The sequence below is a fragment of the Corythoichthys intestinalis genome, chromosome 16 (assembly GCF_030265065.1).
Source record: "Corythoichthys intestinalis isolate RoL2023-P3 chromosome 16, ASM3026506v1, whole genome shotgun sequence".
Lineage (NCBI taxonomy): Eukaryota > Metazoa > Chordata > Actinopteri > Syngnathiformes > Syngnathidae > Corythoichthys > Corythoichthys intestinalis.
In genome coordinates, this window is record NC_080410.1 from 7,018,273 (window position 1) to 7,036,489 (window position 18,217).

General features: G+C 37.1%; 1 protein-coding gene across 1 annotated transcript in view; it reads right to left on the reverse strand.

Moving 5' to 3' along the window:
• Positions 1-4,013: 4,013 nt before the first annotated feature.
• Positions 4,014-18,217, reverse strand: part of eps8l1a (EPS8 signaling adaptor L1a) — a 29,836-nt gene continuing 15,632 nt past the window's right edge. The window contains exons 8-14 of the mRNA XM_057818005.1: positions 15,495-15,674; positions 14,753-14,861; positions 14,524-14,646; positions 14,295-14,442; positions 6,945-7,113; positions 6,634-6,766; positions 4,014-4,848 (exon numbers count right to left, since the gene is read on the reverse strand). Of these exons, the coding sequence (XP_057673988.1) occupies positions 4,777-4,848; positions 6,634-6,766; positions 6,945-7,113; positions 14,295-14,442; positions 14,524-14,646; positions 14,753-14,861; positions 15,495-15,674 (934 nt within the window). The 3' untranslated portion in view covers positions 4,014-4,776. The remainder of the gene's footprint in view (positions 4,849-6,633; positions 6,767-6,944; positions 7,114-14,294; positions 14,443-14,523; positions 14,647-14,752; positions 14,862-15,494; positions 15,675-18,217) is intronic.

Sequence of the window (18,217 nt, forward strand, 5' to 3'; positions counted from 1 at the left end):
GTTTTCATATTTTAATGAGGATAGCATGTAAGCAATGACAGAAGGGGGAGAAATAAGTAAGTGAACAATCACATTGAATATTTTGTGGCCTCCCCTTTGGCAGCAATAACTTCAGCCAGACCTTTCCTGTAGCTGCAGATCAGTCTGGTACATTGATCAGGAATAATCTTGGCCCATTTTTCTCTACAAACCTGCTGTAGTTCAGTCAGATTCCTGGGATGTCTGGCATGAATCGCTGTCTTTCTGTCATGCCACAGCATCTCAATGGGTTTCAAGTCTGGACTCTGACTTGGCCACTCCAGAACATGTATGTTGTTCTTCTGAAACCATTCTGAAGTTAATTTACTTCTGTATTTCTGATCATTGTCTTGTTGCAGCATCCATCCTCTTTTTAGCTTCAACTGTCTGACAGACGGCCTCAGGTTTTCCTGCAAAACATCCTGATGAACTTTTGAATTAATTCTTCCATTAATGACGGCAAGTTGTCCAGGCCCTGAGGTAGCAAAACAATTCCAAATCATGATGCTTCATCCACCATGCTTCACGGTGGGGATGAGGTGTTGATTTTGGCGAGCTGTTACATTTTTCCTCCACACATTGAGTGTTACTCCCAAAGAAAGCAGTGGAGTCCTCCCGTGAACACCATTCTTGGCCGTAGTTTTACATATAGTTGATGTGTGCACAGAGATATTGGACTGTGTCAGTGATTTCTGTAAGTCTTTAGCTGACACTGTAGGGTTCTTTTTTACCTCTCTGAGTATTCTGCGGTGAATTCTTGGCATCATCTTTGGTGAATGGCCACTCCGTGGGAGTGACTCAACAGTGCCAAACTCTCTCCATTTGTAGACAACTTCTCTGACTGTCGATTGATGAACATCCAGACTTTTAAAGATGGTTTCGTATCATTTCCCAGCTTTATACAAATCAACAATCCTTGATCGCAGGTCTTCAGACAGCTCTTTCGACCGAGCAATGATGCACATCAGACAATGCTTCTCATCAAGACAATTCTTACCAGGTGTGTGTTTTGTAGTGGGCAGGGCAGCTTTAAACCTCTCATCAGTGATTGGGCACACACCTAACTTAAATTGTTTGGTAAAATTGGTTTCAATTGCTCTTTAAGTCTCCTCAGGCAGAGGGGTCGCTTACTTATTTTTCTTCTGTCATTGTTTGCATGCGATCCTCATTAAAATATGAAAACCTATAAATGGGTGGTTTTAGTTAAAGCAGACATTGTTTTTTCATCTCTGTGATTTTGACAACGATGAAATCACATTTGATAGTGATTTTATGCAGAAATGTGAGAATTTTCAGCTAATGTACTAGTATTTGATATTTCCACTTCAATTCAGCAATAACAAAAAAATTCAGTGTCTAGAACAGGGGTTGGACCCCCGCAGCTCTGATCTTTGATCATTTTCAATTTTAATAGACAAGTATTTAGATAAAATGTATTGTAGCACTTATGAAAATTAACAAAGGAATCTAGCTTGCCTTTAGTAAGCAGAACAGGCTAGGTTTACTTTATCTGTATGTTTGATAACAAAACACCCAACTAGATCATAAATTCACTAATTATGTAAAGTTACGGTGCCACACAAAAGGTGTCCCTGAAAGTCTTTACGCCATACACAGTGAATGGGATTTAACAAAATGAATTTTGCTTTTCTTTAGTAAGCAGAGGAAGTCAAACTTACACAGGTCGTGAATTCACAAACTATGTAGAGTTGCGGTGCCACTTGAAAGACATACCCACAAGTGTTTGCTTCATTCCAAGTAATGTGAATGCCACTTATTGTGATGTTAGAACACCAACGTGATCATAAGACCGGACCGCAAGCTTGTATTGTGTGTGGTGATGTATCCGTATTTTCACGTCTAATTGGTAAAATAGAGTGATGTGATTATTATTGCTGCTCTGGTTGGTGAGACTGTGAACCGCTGTGCTGGTAAAAATAAGAGAATAATGAGAAAAAAAATAGCGACTCTAGCGCAGACCAAAGTAGTGAAGTAAGAGCAGCGTTTCTTCTTCACAAATCTACTCAGTTAAAAGTCAAGAGTACGACGTAGTAAAACTACTCTTATAAGTACATTTTTCTCCGAGAGTTACTCAAGTAAATGTACCAGAGTAACTGTAACGCATTACTACCCACCTTCTTCTGAGTTGCAACGCGACTGTACATAGTTGGTGAATTCATGATCTGCTTCTGTGTTCTGTCAAAAGATGTGTCAAAGGTCAACCTCGCTTGTTGTGCTTACTAAAGAAATGTTAAATATCATATTCTTCTACAGTGTATCACAAAAGTGAGTACACCCCTCGCATTTCTGCAGATAGTTAAGCATATCTTTTCATGGGACAACACTGACAAAATGACACTTTGACACAATGAAAAGTAGTCTGTGTGCAGCTTATATTCATTCATTCATTTTCCATGCCGCTTTTTCCTCACGAGGGTCACGGAGGTGCTGGAGCCTACCCAGCTAACTACGGGCAGTAGGCAGGGTACACCCTGAACCGGTTGCCAGCCAATCGCAGGGCACAAGGAGGCAGCTTATATAATAGAGTTAATTTATTTTCCTCTCAAAATAACTTAAAATATAGCCATTAATATCTAAACCCCTGGCAACACAAGTGAGTACACCCCTCAGGAACTACATCCCTAAATGTCCAAATTGAGTACTGCCTTATTGAAAGTTGTCAATATTAGCATACAACATGTCAACTGTCAATATTTTGTGTGGCATTATTATGCAGAAACACCTTTACTCTCCTGGGCATGGAGTTGACCAGAGCTTCACAGGTTGCCACTGGAATACTCTTCCACTCCTCCATGACGACGTTGCGGAGCTGCTGGATAGTTGAGATTTTGCGCACCTCCACCTTCCGCTTGAGGATCCCCCAAAGATGTTCTATTGGGTTCAAGTCTAGAGACATGCTTGGCCAGTCCATCACCTTTTCCCTCAGCCTCTTCAGAAAGGCAGTGGTCATCTTGGAGGTGTGTTTGTGGTCATTGTCATGCTGGAACACTGACCTGTGACCCAATTTCTGGAGGGAGGGGGTCATGCTCTGCTGCAGTATTTCACAGCGCATGTTGGAGTTCATGTTTCCCTCAAAGCAATGTAACTATCCAACACCTGCAGCACTCATGCAGCCCTAGACCATGACATTCCCACCACCATGCTTGACTGTAGGCATGAAACACTCATCTTTGTACTCCTCACCTGGTCACCGACACACATGCTTGAGAGCATCGGAAAGAAACAAATTTAACTTCGTCTCATCAGAACAAAAGACATGGATCCAGTAATTCATGTGCTTTGTTGACATGTCTTCAGCAAACTGTTTGCGGGCTTTCTTGTGTACCGTCTTCAGAAGAGGCTTCCTCCTGGGGTGACAGCCATGCACACCAATTTGATGTAGAGTGTGGCGTATGTTCTGAACATTAACAGACTGACCCCCTACCTCTTTAATCTCTGCAGCAATGCTGACAGCACTCCTGCGACGATCTTTTAAAGACAGCATTTGGATGTGACGCTCAGCATGTGCCCTCAGCTTCTTTGGACGACCAACCCCAGGCCTGTTCTGAGTGGATCCTGCTCTTTTAAAATGCTGGATGATCTTAGCCACTGTGCTACAACTCAGTTTCAAGGTGTTGGCAATCTTCTTGTAGCCTTGGCCATCTTCATGTCGTGCAACAATACGTCTTTCAAGATCCTCAGAGAGTTCTTTGCCATGTGGTGCCATGTTGGAACTTTCAGTGACCAGTATGAGAGTGTGTGAGAGCTGCACTACAAATTTGAACACAACTACTCCTTATGCACACCTGGACCTAGTAACACTAACGAGTCGCATAACATTTTGGAGGGAAAATGACAAGCAGTACTCAAGTTGGACATTTAGGGATGTAGTTTCTAAAGGGTGTACTCACTTTTGTTGCCAGGGGTTTAGATATTAATGGCTATATTTTGGGGGGAAAATAAATGAACTCTATTATATAAGCTGCACACAGACTTTTCATTGTGTCAAAGTGTCATTTTGCCAGTGTTGTCCCATGAAAAGATATACTTAAATATTTGCTAAATAATGCTGATAAATGCGAGGGGTGTACTCAATTTTGTGATACACTGTACATAGATGTACATTTACACACAATCGCTCAAACTGCACACTGCTGCCAAGAAATCATTGAATTCTTCTTTATATTGCCTTCACTTCAGTGAAATCTTACCATCTAAAATTACATGCAGAAATAGTTTTGAAATGTAAGATGTGAACTTCAATTAAAAGGTCTTAAACATCATATAATTGCAATTAAACATGAAAAAATGGCTAGTGCTTCAATAATGTAGATCTTGGAATATCTCAGATGGCATATTTTGGTAAATGTTATGCCCTAAAAAATTGCATGTTTTGTTGTAAACCCGTTTGTTCGGCTGCAATTACATAGTACTAAAATGCTTTTACTACAGCAATGATTTCTTACAGAAATGCACATATAACAGTACCTCCAATAATTCACCTGTTATATTTATAGTAAATGAAAAGAGTGTTTAATAGCATTTGATAGCAGATGCAACAGTCATGTCACAGTATTTTCAGAATGCACATTTTATGGGTTTCTAGCTTTAAGAACTATCTCAGTCTATTCTTGTAATACATTCACTTTTTACCTTGATCTTTTGTCAATCCGCAGCAAAACTACTTGACACATCCGTCAGCTGTACATAGGACTCATAACAAATAAATGATTCAAATTGTCACGTTGGCAAAGAGTCTCACTCCATCATGCCGATCCTCAGCTTTTGCCTCTCCATTGCCTTCTCCAATTCAGAGACTTTACGCACATCCTACGGAGGGAGCGGGTTTGAAGATAGGGAATTATTGAAAGCACTTTAAAATGGTGATAAACTTTAAATTGAAAAACTGTAAGTGGGTCAGTAACAATCGGATCAAATGACATGGGTCAAGGTTTGGCAAACAAACTGGCTTTGCAAACATACAGTGCAATGGCGTTTTGCGCACACAGTATTTTCAGAGGATACTGACAAGGCCTTAACCACATTGTTTAACCGTGAATTACGTAGGTAATGGGAAGAAATGCAGATTTTATATCCCACAGAGGCCTAAAATTTGGAATGACATGCACAGTAGCCTCTTAAAGCATACTGTAGTTGTCAGTGATATAGAATCTAGTTTAACCCCTTGATGCCTGAATTTACATTTATTTACATACAGTGGGAAGAACAAGTATTTGATACACTGCCAATGGGAAAACCCATTGGCAGTGTATCAAATACTTGTTCTCCCCACTGTACATTTTCATCAGAAAACATTGGGTTAGTAAGTAGTAAGTACCTGAAAAAAATTAATACAGAAATACTAATAAATGTATAAAATTTAAGAAATTTAAAATATATATTTGAAAAAAAAAAAAGACTTCAAAGAAATTGAGGAAAACATAGAAAAAATATATCAAAAGGTAGATTTAATACATTTAAAAATAATAAATAATAATAATTATTAGTAGTATAAATAATTGCATAAAATATATACATATACAGTATATATATATATAGTGTATATGCATACTGTGTATATATACATTTGAATATACATATTCACTTATTTTTCTTTTTATGATTTTCTCATTTTTAGCTGGTTTTAGATTTATAAATTTAATTTTGTTTCATTTTTTTTAACTTAAGAAATTTAAAATATTTTAAATACATTTTTAACTCCAAAGAAATAAAAGAAAATATAGTAAAATATATATACAAAGGTAGATTTTATTTAATAAATATGAATAATTATAATAATTAATAACATAAATATTTCAATAAAATATATGCATGTACAGTATATACTGTGTATATATAAATATATGTACTTAATTTTAGTTATTATTTATCTTTTTATGATTTTTTTTAATGTTGCGATTTTCTCATTTTTAGCTGTTTTTAGCTTTTAAATTATATTTTGTTTATTTAAGATTATTATTATTTTTTTTTTAAGATTTAAGAAATTTAAAATATTTTCCAAAAATTTAAATTACAAAGAAATAGAAGAAAATGAAATATATAAAGAGGTAAGTTTTATTTAATAAATATAGATAGATAATAATTAATCATATAAATAATTAAATAAAATGTATGGATATCAATACACAGTATTGTATATGTATACAGTATATATACAGTATATATTATTTTTCTTTCGTGATTTTTTTTTTCTTTTTTAGCTTTTTTGCTTTTTACATTTAATTTTGTATATTTACATTTTTTTTAAAATCAATACTATTTTCATACACAGCATGTATGTATCCCCCAAATGGTTTTTGTATATCCATTAACTCGTTAGCTGCCACGGACAATGCTAGATGCCTAATCCATTTCAAATGGGAGGGATGGTCGCGAATTCGCCGCCACCCTCCTAACAGATTGGATGTCTACTCGTGATAAACCCATTTAAAGAGTTTCAATCTAGTTTTTAAAAGTTTCAGTTCAATGTAAATTTAGGGGTGGTTATTATTTTTTGACAGTCTGCATTTTTCGTTTGCCACCAAGTTGAAATTAAGTTCTATGGAAGTCGAGAAAACACACAGAAAAGTTCTGTATAATATAGACTGGACCAACCTCGAGAAGGGCCTTCTGCATCATAATTTGGCTGTAAACTCTGACGCCTTCCTCCTGTGACACTTCACAGAACTCCGCTTTGTTCAGGGAAAAAAGCTGTGCTCCGGTTAAAACGCCAAGACTCTGGACCGTCCTAACACAGGATGAAGGAGAAGCAAGCTCTAATTTGATTTCTGATCACTTTTCCTACTCAGCCGTTTTGTTCAACTAAGCTCAGGCTTTGTTGGGACTAAATTTTGACAATAGGGGAAATGTAGTGCTTTTCTGAACCACACAAGAGCGATATAATGCAAGGTAAAGTAGGCACTCACTGTTTACTGAAGCCCTTTGCTTCAAGCCAGGCCTCTACTTCATTTGGTTGCGAGTGATAGTTCAAGGGAAGAGGAGCTTCCACCGAGCGAGACTGCATGAAAGAAGGACGGTTGCCGGAGACTCTTTTCTGAGCCATTCGTCGAAGAAGTTCGTCATTCATAATCAGCACTGCACAATCACATTTGCAACATCATTTGCATGCACATACAGAAGAAACTTCGTGATGGAAATCCTCATAGACTGCGTTCAGACTGCAGGCAGATCTGAATCTAATCGGATTCCTCCTCAAATCTGGCTGTTCACACTATTTTTAGCAAGTATCCAAATCAGATCTGGGCCACCTCAGACTGGGCCACATTATTGACACACTTGACAGGTTGCTGTGGCTACAAAGGTGTCATCTAGTAGAGAGTGACGTCACGGACAGTCAAAACCAAGGGCGTAGGTTTGGTCTCGATGTTGGTAGGGACAATATAACCTTAATCTTAACCTGCATGTACACATTTTGCTTGGGATGGGACATTAATAAAACTTAACAGATTGGGTGAACGGCGGTCAGGGCTACATTTCTCTCCAATAAGAACCTAATTAATTGATAAGCTTGACATTGATACAAAATAAATCTGTGTTGACCTAGTTCTATACTTTCACACTGCAAATGTACAGTATTACAATGTCTTAATCCGTTGATTTTTCTTGAATCTAGTCGAATAATTTTCATCTTTCATCTTTTGAGTTTTAAGGGCTAGTTAACATACCGTATTGGCCTGAATTTAAGATGGCCCTGATTATGAGACGACCCCCTCTTTTTCAAGACTCAAGTTTGAAAAAAGGCTTTTTGAACACCAAATTAATTTTTATATAGAAAATAATTACAGTACATCTGAAACAAATGATTTTAACAATATATCTTAAAGAAAAAGCTTGTTATTTTGCCTCATTCAAATCTTAATATCTGAACATTTAAATATGTAAACTAAAGTGCAATCACATTCGTAAATGAATGGCTTCTGGTTTTTGAAATGTAAATAAACTAATCTATTGTGATAAAACAACAAAATTGCAATAACTGCATTAACCATCAAAGTGAAGTCTAACTGTAGCTGTAGTCTTGAAACAAATCTGATTAAGGAAAACATTGCAATAAATAATGCAAACTGGTTAAACTTCAGAGTAGCTGAGATCTGTCATGACAGAACATCGCTTCAAGGATATCTGGCGCCATCTAGCGTTGTGAATGGGTATAACATTTAGACCACGAATATAAGACGACCCCCTCTTTTTCAGTCTTATTTCAATGCAAAAAACACCGTCTTATATTCGGGCCAATACAGTATTAATGCGTCAGATTCTTTCACTTACTTTTAGTAAATATTACCATTTGTTATATATACACACACACATATATATATATATATACATCTAAAACTCAGTCATTTTTCACCTAAATCAAGAAAAAAAATGCATTCAAATAATGTTTCGAACAATATCTACTCTTGAATTAAGAACATTTCTTTTTCTTCTTTAACCTGTCCTGTTCAGCTGCTTGTCACAGAGAATGGAGATGTGAGCGTCCGATTGGTCTAAACAGTTTTAATATATCACATGGGAGTATGACATACTGCCATTGTGATCATTCAACGTACCTCGTTTGTTAGGAGAAGGCAGCGAACAGGATGGGAACAGAAGAAAAGAAGGAGCGAGAGAGAGAAAGAGAGAGAGACAGAAGAAGCACAAACAACAACAACAAATACATTGAATGCCAGCACTAACTTTGAAAATGTTGGTGCTATCAATAGGTAGTTGTATTATTGAATTCAGAACATTCCGGTAAACAAAGTTTTTTAGGATTAAATATACAAAATGTATTACTTAAAATAAGTTAGTTAAGCTTATTTTCAGCTAGCTATTTTATATTATTTCAAGAAATCTGAGTAAAATTTACTTGAAGCACTAGAAAATAATTTCACTTATTTCTAGTATATTTACACTGAAAACAAGGGAATTTAAATTTTTTTTCTTCAATTTTAAGGAGGTGGGTTTTTGCAGTGCATATGTATTGGTTCAGGTGATACACCGTTTGATTCAAACCTTTGTTTTCAAAAACTGCTGAAGAAACATTTTGAAAGCTTCCAGAGTAAATGTCTGGATTTTATTAGGAAATTTAAATTGCGTTATTTAAAAACAAATTATATTAACATACACAAGAAATATAATATTTTTTATTTAGTTTATTTTTCGCATCACGCCAGCCAAACGCCTGCAGAAAAATGTTGCTGCACCAGGGAGAGGCACGTGAGCCTTTTTGGGGTTTCAGAAGGTTCCTGGTCATATTGGCCAAAACAAGCCCTACTACTGTGGGACCATTGGACTTACGGGGAAGTGAGTAAACATTGTGTTTTGTTTTATGTCAAATACTGGAATCATTTTAATACGGAGGTGGCTTGCATTTTGTGGCTGACCAGCTCCTTGTCCACTCGGCTGACGACCGGCAGCTTGTTGCACATCCCCCCGCCGGTAGAGCACTATACTCGGCTTACTGCCCTCTTCGTGTGCTCGGTGTTCTGTCAAATTTTCCACCCAATCAGAAATTGCAACTTTGTGTTAAAAATGTCAGCGAATCCAGCCATTACAAAGTAAACACTACAAACTCTCTTTAAATAAAGAAGTATTTAGTTACGGTTGATCATGGATGGGCATGTAGAAAAGCTATCCTCAGAAACATTCTGCCATGTTAGCTGCACAGCAACTGCAACCGCTCTCATATAACTCTCTCGCTGTTTCCGTCTTCGTCGTCTAGTAAAACATTATTTTGCCATATTCGTGTTGACCATCTGGCAGCTACGCACTCCTCCGACGTCGGTTTGTCCGGCGGTCATTGTCCAGCTGCTTCCTCGCAAATGAGCCCTATGCCCTCAGCAGGGGAACGACGAGCTCTAAATTGCTCGCCGCCGGGTGGGTTGCCAATCGGCGAAGACAATCAACAACCCCGCCGGCGTGTGAAATGTCCGGGCTAGTTATGTGTGATTTTTCGCTTCGAAGATTTTGAAACATTACTCTGTTTGGGTTAGCATGTCGGCTAGCTGTCACGCCTCTTGGTTTGTTTACATTCTCCGAAGCCAGGGCAGGGTAATGACAAAAGCCCGACTAACTACGGTTTCATAAAATATCGTTCGAGTGGTGCGACAGTAAAGGTGAAGTCGACAGTTTTGACCATGATACCATAACTTTGCCAGGTCGTACTGAATAAATGCATTTTTATTATTTCATATTCCATTTAGCATAAGACTGTTATTTGTCATGACCATACCATTTATTTAGCTATTGGGGAAAAATACTATTGGGGAAAAATACTTGGGTAAAAAGAATATCCTGTAAAAACATTGGAGTAGAGAGACTGAAACAATGACATTTTGCGCCTCTCTTCGTCGTGTTTTCCTCGTTGTGAATAATTCCCCCTCAATGGGCTGCATACTAAATCAGATGAAATTGTGACTCCGCTGACGTAATCCACCTGTTGGGGACGCTAGAGCCCTACAATGGTAGGCCTGGCTAACCAGCAGATTAAAAGACTAATTTCTCGTCATCTGCGCTTTGCCAAATTGTTATCGAATCGTCTCAAAATATGATTCTAATTCACATAATAATGCTATTTAAGACTTTTTTTTCCTCCTGTCGTACGCACTTTAACCTTGCTAAAGGTACCGAACCCCACCAGTTTGACAGGTGCATTCACCGATCCCTTTCGGAATTTCATAATAAAATCATTTTTTAACAAATTCAAAACCTAGAAAGCTAACATCTAAGTGAATTCCTGTTGAAATTTCTTCCAGATTTCAAATTCGCGACACAACATTTTGCCTTTTGCTGTTGATTTTCACATTGGTAAATGAAATTAAACTCATTTCATATCAAACTGTTCCTTTTTTGTTTTCAAGTCTACATTCTCAATTTGTTGTTGAATCCTTGGAACTATTTTCATTGGGTAAATTGACGTTTTTTTTTTTTTTTTTTTAATCTACGCAGTTCACGCTGTCTTTAGGTTTGTTATGCTTCCTCATACTAAGTGCCAGTCAACCTTCCACTGAGCAAACTGATTTCTCCTGTCATTAGATAGAGAGAGAGAGCATTTGAAAGAAATGGAATAAAGCTTGTAAATTAAGGGCAAACCAGTCCAAAACATGGTCTAAAACAGGGGTGGGCAATTAATTCCACAAAGGGCCGCAGTGGGTGCAGGTTTTTGTTGCAACCCATTAAGAGGACACCTTTTCACCAATCTGCTGTTTTACAAGTGCAATCAGTCGATTGCAGTCAGGTGCTTCTCATTTCTGCTGAAACCGCATTGGTTAAACTATCTGTGCTGGGTCAGTTGGAACAAAGACCAGGACCCACTGCGGCCCTTGAGGACCGGTTTGCCCACCCCTGGTCTAAAATGTCACTTTGCCTAGATTTAGTCAGAGTACAAAATAGGGCTATGGGTTTACACACTTTACACACTAAACTATTAAACGGCATTAAGAATTCTTAACAGAAAGAATACATACACAGTATACAACTTTGTCAAATATTCAAGTTTAAAAATATATATATATATTCTTTGCACATTAAGAATCAAAGTTAACCCTAGGTGAGGGACATGATTAACTATTCCAATAACCTCCCCTGACCTCCTTCTCCTTTTGGGGTTGCGTGCAGACAGTAACTGCGGTCTGCAGGGGGTGTCATTGCAACGCTAGTGCTGCCAATTATAATAGTAGACCATCCCTCGCATGCACCTAGCGTCCATGCGCCCCTAGCAATTTGCCGCCATGGGCAACCGCCCAATCCAACCGTGCCAGGAACCGCCATTGTCTGTGACTGTTCAGAATACAAAAGAGCCATCCAATCTAAATCTGGATGGGCTAAAAATCAGATTTTGACTGCAAGTCTGAACAAGGCCTATATAGAAATTTTTGACGATGGACATCATCACATTCAAGTTTAACATCGTTCAACACTAAATGCAGCTCTTTTAAAGCCCACTGATAATCATTTCAGTTATAAAATTAAAGATAACAGCAACTGTTTAGTGGTTGACATTTTGGATGGTTATTTTTCATTTTAATTTGTAGTGCTGATTACAATGATTCAGGAAGAAATGTAAATTGTTGTACATCATACATTAGGGGTGGGAATGTCTAAGTACTTTCTAATTTTGAGGTCACTTTATTGTTAATTTTAGTGCTACTTATAGGTATCTGCCTGTTGATTTTGGGTCACTTATGGAACTTTTTGAGATGTCAGTTCCTATACATTGGTCACTTCCTGTTGATTTTGGGATGTTTATGGGCTCATTACCTGTTGATTTCAGGTCAATTTTTGTTGGGTTTGGGGCACTTTTTAATGATTTTCCTGGTCATTTCTCATACATCATAGGTCACGTTCTGTTCTGCATTTTGCAGCAACTTTCTGTTGATTTTGGGTCCCTTTCTGATGAGCTTAAGACATTCCTGAGTTACTTCCTATGAATTTTGGGTCAATTTTTTGTTTTTTGGGGGCACTTACAGGTAAACTTTCTATTGATTTTGGTGCATTTACGGGTCACTTCCCATATATATCTTAGGTCGTGTCTTGTGTATTTTGCCGCATTTCTGGTCACTTTCTTTTGGGTCACTTCTTAGGGTCACTTTCTGATTTTGTACGGAGGTAGATTTGTGTCTTTATTATTCAACCCCCCCCCCCCCCAAAAAAGTTGATTTAATTAAAAAAAAAAAAAAAAAAAAAAAAAAAGGGCGCTTCAATGAAAACATATTTTAAATCCAAAAAAAAGTCACTTCAATCAAAAAAAAAAAAAAGTGCTTGAATGCAAAAATAGATTTGGAACTCAAAAAAATGCAGTTGAAAACTTTTTCTTTGATTTTTATTTATTTATTTATTTATTTTTTTTTAATTGAAACAACTTTTTTGATTGAAGTAATGTTTTGCGTTCGGGCTGCATTTTGGCTGGGACATTTGTGTCTTTATTATTCAGCTTTTTTGGGATTGAATGATTTAGGCACAAATGTCCAACCTTTGCTTTAATCAAAGAAAACATTTTCAGTGAAAAATTACGTAAGTGTTCAAATGTAAATTTTGGAGTCTGAAATATTTTTTCGCATTCAAAAACTTTTTTTCTATGATTGAATTTTTCTTTTCTTTTTTTTTTTTTTTTTTTTTGTTAAAGTGATTTTTCTTTTGAAAATATACATTTTTTGTTTGAAGCAACTTTTTTGGTTGAATAATAAAGACACAAATGTCCTAGCCAAAATATGGGCCAAACGTAAAACTACATTACGGTACTTCAATCAAAAAAGTTGCTTCAATCAAAAAAAAAAAAAACTTCAATAGAAAAAACAAATTAAAGAAAAATAGCTCTCAAATGCACTTTTTTTTGTTTCAAATTTATTTTTGCAATCAAAAACTTTTTTGCTATGATTGAAATTTTTTTTTTATTGAAGTGCTTTTTCTTTTGAAAATATACATTTTTTGTTCAAAGCAACTTTTTGAGTTGAATAATAAAGACATAAATGTCCTAGCCAAAATGTGGGCCAGACGTATAACAACATTACTTCAATCAAAATTGCTATGATTGAAATCTTTCTTTTTTTTTTTTTTTAATTGAAGTGCTTTTTTTTTTTTGAAAATATACATTTTTTGTTCGAAGCAACTTTTTGAGTTGAATAATAAAGACATAAATGTCCTAGCCAAAATGTGGGCCAAACGTACAACAACATTACTTCAATCAAAAAGTTGCTTCAATTAAAAAAAAAAAAAAAAATCGACTTCAATTAAAAAAAAAAACAAAAACAAAGAAAAATAGCTTTCAAATGCATTTTTTGAGTTTCAAATTTATTTTTGCATTCAAACACATTTCGTTTTTGATTGAAGTCACTTTTTTAAAATTGAAAATATATATTTTGATGAAAGCAACTTTTTTGAGGGATTAAATAGTAAAGATACACATCTACCTCCATAACTGGGGCATTCCCGGGTCACTTCCTATTAATTTCGAGTCATTTTTTGTTTATTTTGAGGTACTTAGAGGTCATTGTCTTTTTTTGTGCATTTTCGAATCACTTCCTCGTTAATTCATTGGTTACCATTGACTGTGCTAGATGTCCAATTCATTTTGAATTGGACTTCTGATGCCATAAAGACTCCCAGTTTAAATGTAATTATTTATATTTGCATTCAGAAATTAGCTTGTTTTTTTTCTTGAATAGTTGTATCCTAGACTATCATATCTAATCAATAAATGTATCGCCTTATTATGAGATAATTGTTTTATCGTGAGCCGTGAGAAGTAACCGCTCCTAGTCTGAATGTGTTACCTCGCTCGCCATTGTCTCCGTTTATCGTTGCGGGTGATGAATTCATGTTCTGAGGCTGTGCAGTTTGGTACGTCGCAGTCGGAGTAATGCCAACTGGGCTCAGTGGAGCGTGCGGAAAGAACGTCGTGCAAGGAGAGATTGGTGACTTCTAAGAAAGCACAAAAGAAAAACTATTTTGCAAAACAATTTTGGTAGAATTGAAACTAAAAGACGCATAAATGTGCAATACCACTGGCTTTTCGACACAGGTGTTATTTAAAGCTGACATTGGCTCCAAGATATTATGTGGAACAAATCCTATCTGGTCAAAGCGATTGCGACACTTCCACCATCGTTTTGAAGAATCCAGGATCTAAACCAGGTAAAAATGCAGGTTAGAAAAGCTTTTAGATTTCAAGAATGCTTTTACTTTTAAAGGTAAATCATACACATAAAAAATGTTAGTGTGTCTCCTGTACCTCCAGTGTTTCTCCTTGCAGGACCGAGAGCTCACTGCTGTTTCTTGCAACAAAATCATAAGTGCAGCAGTAATGTCTCTCCCCTGGTGGTGGAAGTCCAGTTCCCTCTCTGGAATTATATTTACAGTAACATAAGATCATGTGCTTTTTCATCCATCTTCTGATCACATCTTGTCACCAATAGGGAATCTACTCACAATTATACAGTTACGATTAGGTTATTTGAATGCTGTTGTTTGGGTGCCATTGATGGTGCTTGACGTACGATTATTTTTGACTGGGAGGGGGCGACTGAAGGTCAAAATGAAATTGGTTGTCTACCTCCTTCAATGGCAGCCAATGAGTTAATATGGACGCTAATCTAGTAAAACATTTTGGTCTGCTGGAAAGTTTTGGTAGTAGTTTGGTAGTTTGTTGGTTCATTTATTGAACAGTGAATTAAATGCATACCAGTCAACCCGAGGCCGTTGGCAATCTTACAATTAGTGACGTATACCCTTACAAACTAGATGGAGCTGCGGTAGAGTGAATGTCATGCCATGATAAATTAATATTGATCCATATATAGGGCACATTTGATTATAAGGAAGACTGTATTCTTTTTAGAAAAAGGCTTTTAGGTGCGCTTTATAGGGTGGAAAAAACGGTAATTGCCTGTCCATCCAATTCATTTAAACTGGGAGGACTGGCTTTGAATTCTTATGTCTGAGTGCCTACTTTCCCACCTATGATAAGCACTCACACTTCATCAGTCTCTTCAACGTGGCCTCCGACAGCCTGTTTACTCTGAACGTAAACATCTTGTTTGTGCTGCGACTCAACGGGATCTTCCAAAGGCAAACCAGAGGAGTCAAATGCCTGTGGCTGCCATCCATCCAGGAAGACGGGCGAGTAAGGAGGAACAGACACACCCAGTTGGGAGCTGGAGGAAGTGGTCATTACTATTAGTTAGTGTTGTGCAGTGTTGTTAATTAAAGTAATTAATTACAGTTACAAATTACTTCTCCCAAAAAGTAATTGCGTTAGTAACCTGAATGTAAGAGTAATTAGTTACTTGAGAAAGTAACTGGTCATAATTTTCTTTTTTTTTTTTTGTCAAAAAAAAAAAAACATTAAAAAAAAAAAAAAAAAAAAAAAAACAGGTCACACAATTTGAAGTTTAAAGGGGTTTTGGGGACAATTGGCCCTATAGCCCAATTCTTTACCCTAAATTTAACTAGACACAGGGGTATTGCGGATATTGCGATAACTAGATAGTAACCTTTGCTATGTGTGGAGGTCATTTAATGTTGTGAATCAACCGTTAAAGTTGTTAAAATTGCTCCCGTTATTGCATTTGTTCCCTTCTGTCTACTTTTGACATGTGTAAGTTTAAAACTATTTCATCATTTAAAGATGGATTTATGTCAAGATTTTGCCGATTTAGGAGCATTTTAGATAAAAAGTTTCTTAGGTTCGCTAGGAAGGTTCTCTACAACATAGCCTTCCTGAGAGGTCTACTGCTTTAAGATGGCGGCTGTTTACTAACGAATCTAGTTCTTTATCGTACATGTTGCTAATGCAGCCGGGTCTGTCATTTGCATCTAGTTCTGTATATATGTGATATCTACCGAAGCATCATGTGGGCGTAGTTTGTAGGCTATCGGCTACAGTCAGGTATTATTGGAGCCACCTAGCATAGTAGCATTTCGTTTGCAACGGCGTCACCCTCCCTTGCTTCTTCCCCACTCCTGCTCTGCTCTCTCATCTCCGTGAGTCCGTCTTTCTTCAGACTTTTCAACCAACCAACCAACCAACCAACATAGTAACGCACGCCTTTCCCGCCTCAGTAACGGTAACGGCGTTGCCAAGATGAGAAAAGTAATTAAATAGATTACTCACTACTGAAGAAAATAACGCCATTAGTTACGCCTTTATATTTTAACGCCGTTATTAATTAAAAGGAGCAATAGAGGCCACAACACCAGTACAGGCAAGATTAGTCAGGTGAACAAGATATTGACCAATTAAAAAAAGACCTCACTCTTGTACAGTAGGTGGCGGTATGCGCCTGATAGTTGCTTGCAATCCGCCATTAAACTAACTTTTAAGCTTGTTAAGCTTCTGTTTACAGTGCAGTCAATTTTCCTGCTTGTTTTTTCCATTCTGCACAGTTTTAAATTTAAAAAAAGAATCAAGTTCTTTCTTTGAATATTGACTTAGATCACTGTCTTTGTCTCTCAATCAATGTTCCCTCTAATTTTTCATGTGTCTGAGCAGACACACAAGTAGTGGCGGACTTGGCTATGTTGGGGCCTAAGGCGAACATATCCAGGGGCCCTCTTCATGGGTCAGGGGTTAAAAAGGTGAGAAGGGTGTGGAGGAAATATGTTCCGGTACACTAGGGCTGTCCTAAACGACAAATTTTCTCCTGATTACTCAGCCGGCTAGTTTTACGAATTGTCGACTAATCTAATAATTTTCTTTTTTTTTTTTATAATTTAGCAATGAAATTTTTGTTGACACTTATTAATTCACAAAACTATTTTGGAACACCTAAATTCTATATTAAAATACAAATAATCATGTAAATGTACCAATCATATTTGTCATAAAGAGTGTCATTTGAAAGCTATTCTTAGTGTAGAATCTGTATTCTGTAGTATTTACTCTACATATTATAATATTAATTCTGAAGTATGTGGGATTAACTCCAGAAATTGTTATTTATATGACGAACATGATGTGCTTTTATTTTGAAATGTTCACTGGAGGTACGTTCGCTAAACCGCTAGCCGGAAGCTTTACGCTCCGCAAAAAACATTCTTCGTCATTGCTTGTGGTGTCACTAATAGATTTAAAGTTTTTTTTGTTGTTGTTAGCAAATGCTGTTTACCAGCTGTTGAGTGTTATTGTATGACTAATTGGAACTGTACTGCATTGTTTCGCCACAGGGTGTGCTGTCGCGTATTTTATGTTCGGTGTGAAGAAGAAGAAAGTTAAAAGAGTTATTAGCGGCCTGTTCTCAATGTCTCCCTCACTGCACTTTGGCTCTCATGGAGAGCACGTTCGCTCATGTGTTCGAAATAAACGATAGCAGACGTGCAAAGTAGCAAGTGAGCTGTAAAAATAGCGAGCTTAGTGGCGTGAAAAACGCGGGAAAGCTAAGTGAAGCTAACGAACAGCTAAGCGGAGCTAAGCGATGCTAAACTGAGCTAAGCGAAGCTAAACGGCGCCAAGCGAAGCTAAACGGCGCTAAATGAAGCTAAGCGACTGATACTCAGTTCGTCGTTGTGGAACAGTCCATTGTAGTGCGTGTATGTGTGTGGGGGAGAGATAATATAAAAGCAGCATTCAAATAGCTTTCTTTTTTGTTTTTTTATTTGTTTGTTTGGTACGCTGACATAATTAGACATGACGAATAGTTGGGGGTGCTGCTGGCACCAGTGGCCCAAGCCCTTGCTCGTTTTATTTTGGTGTATTTCC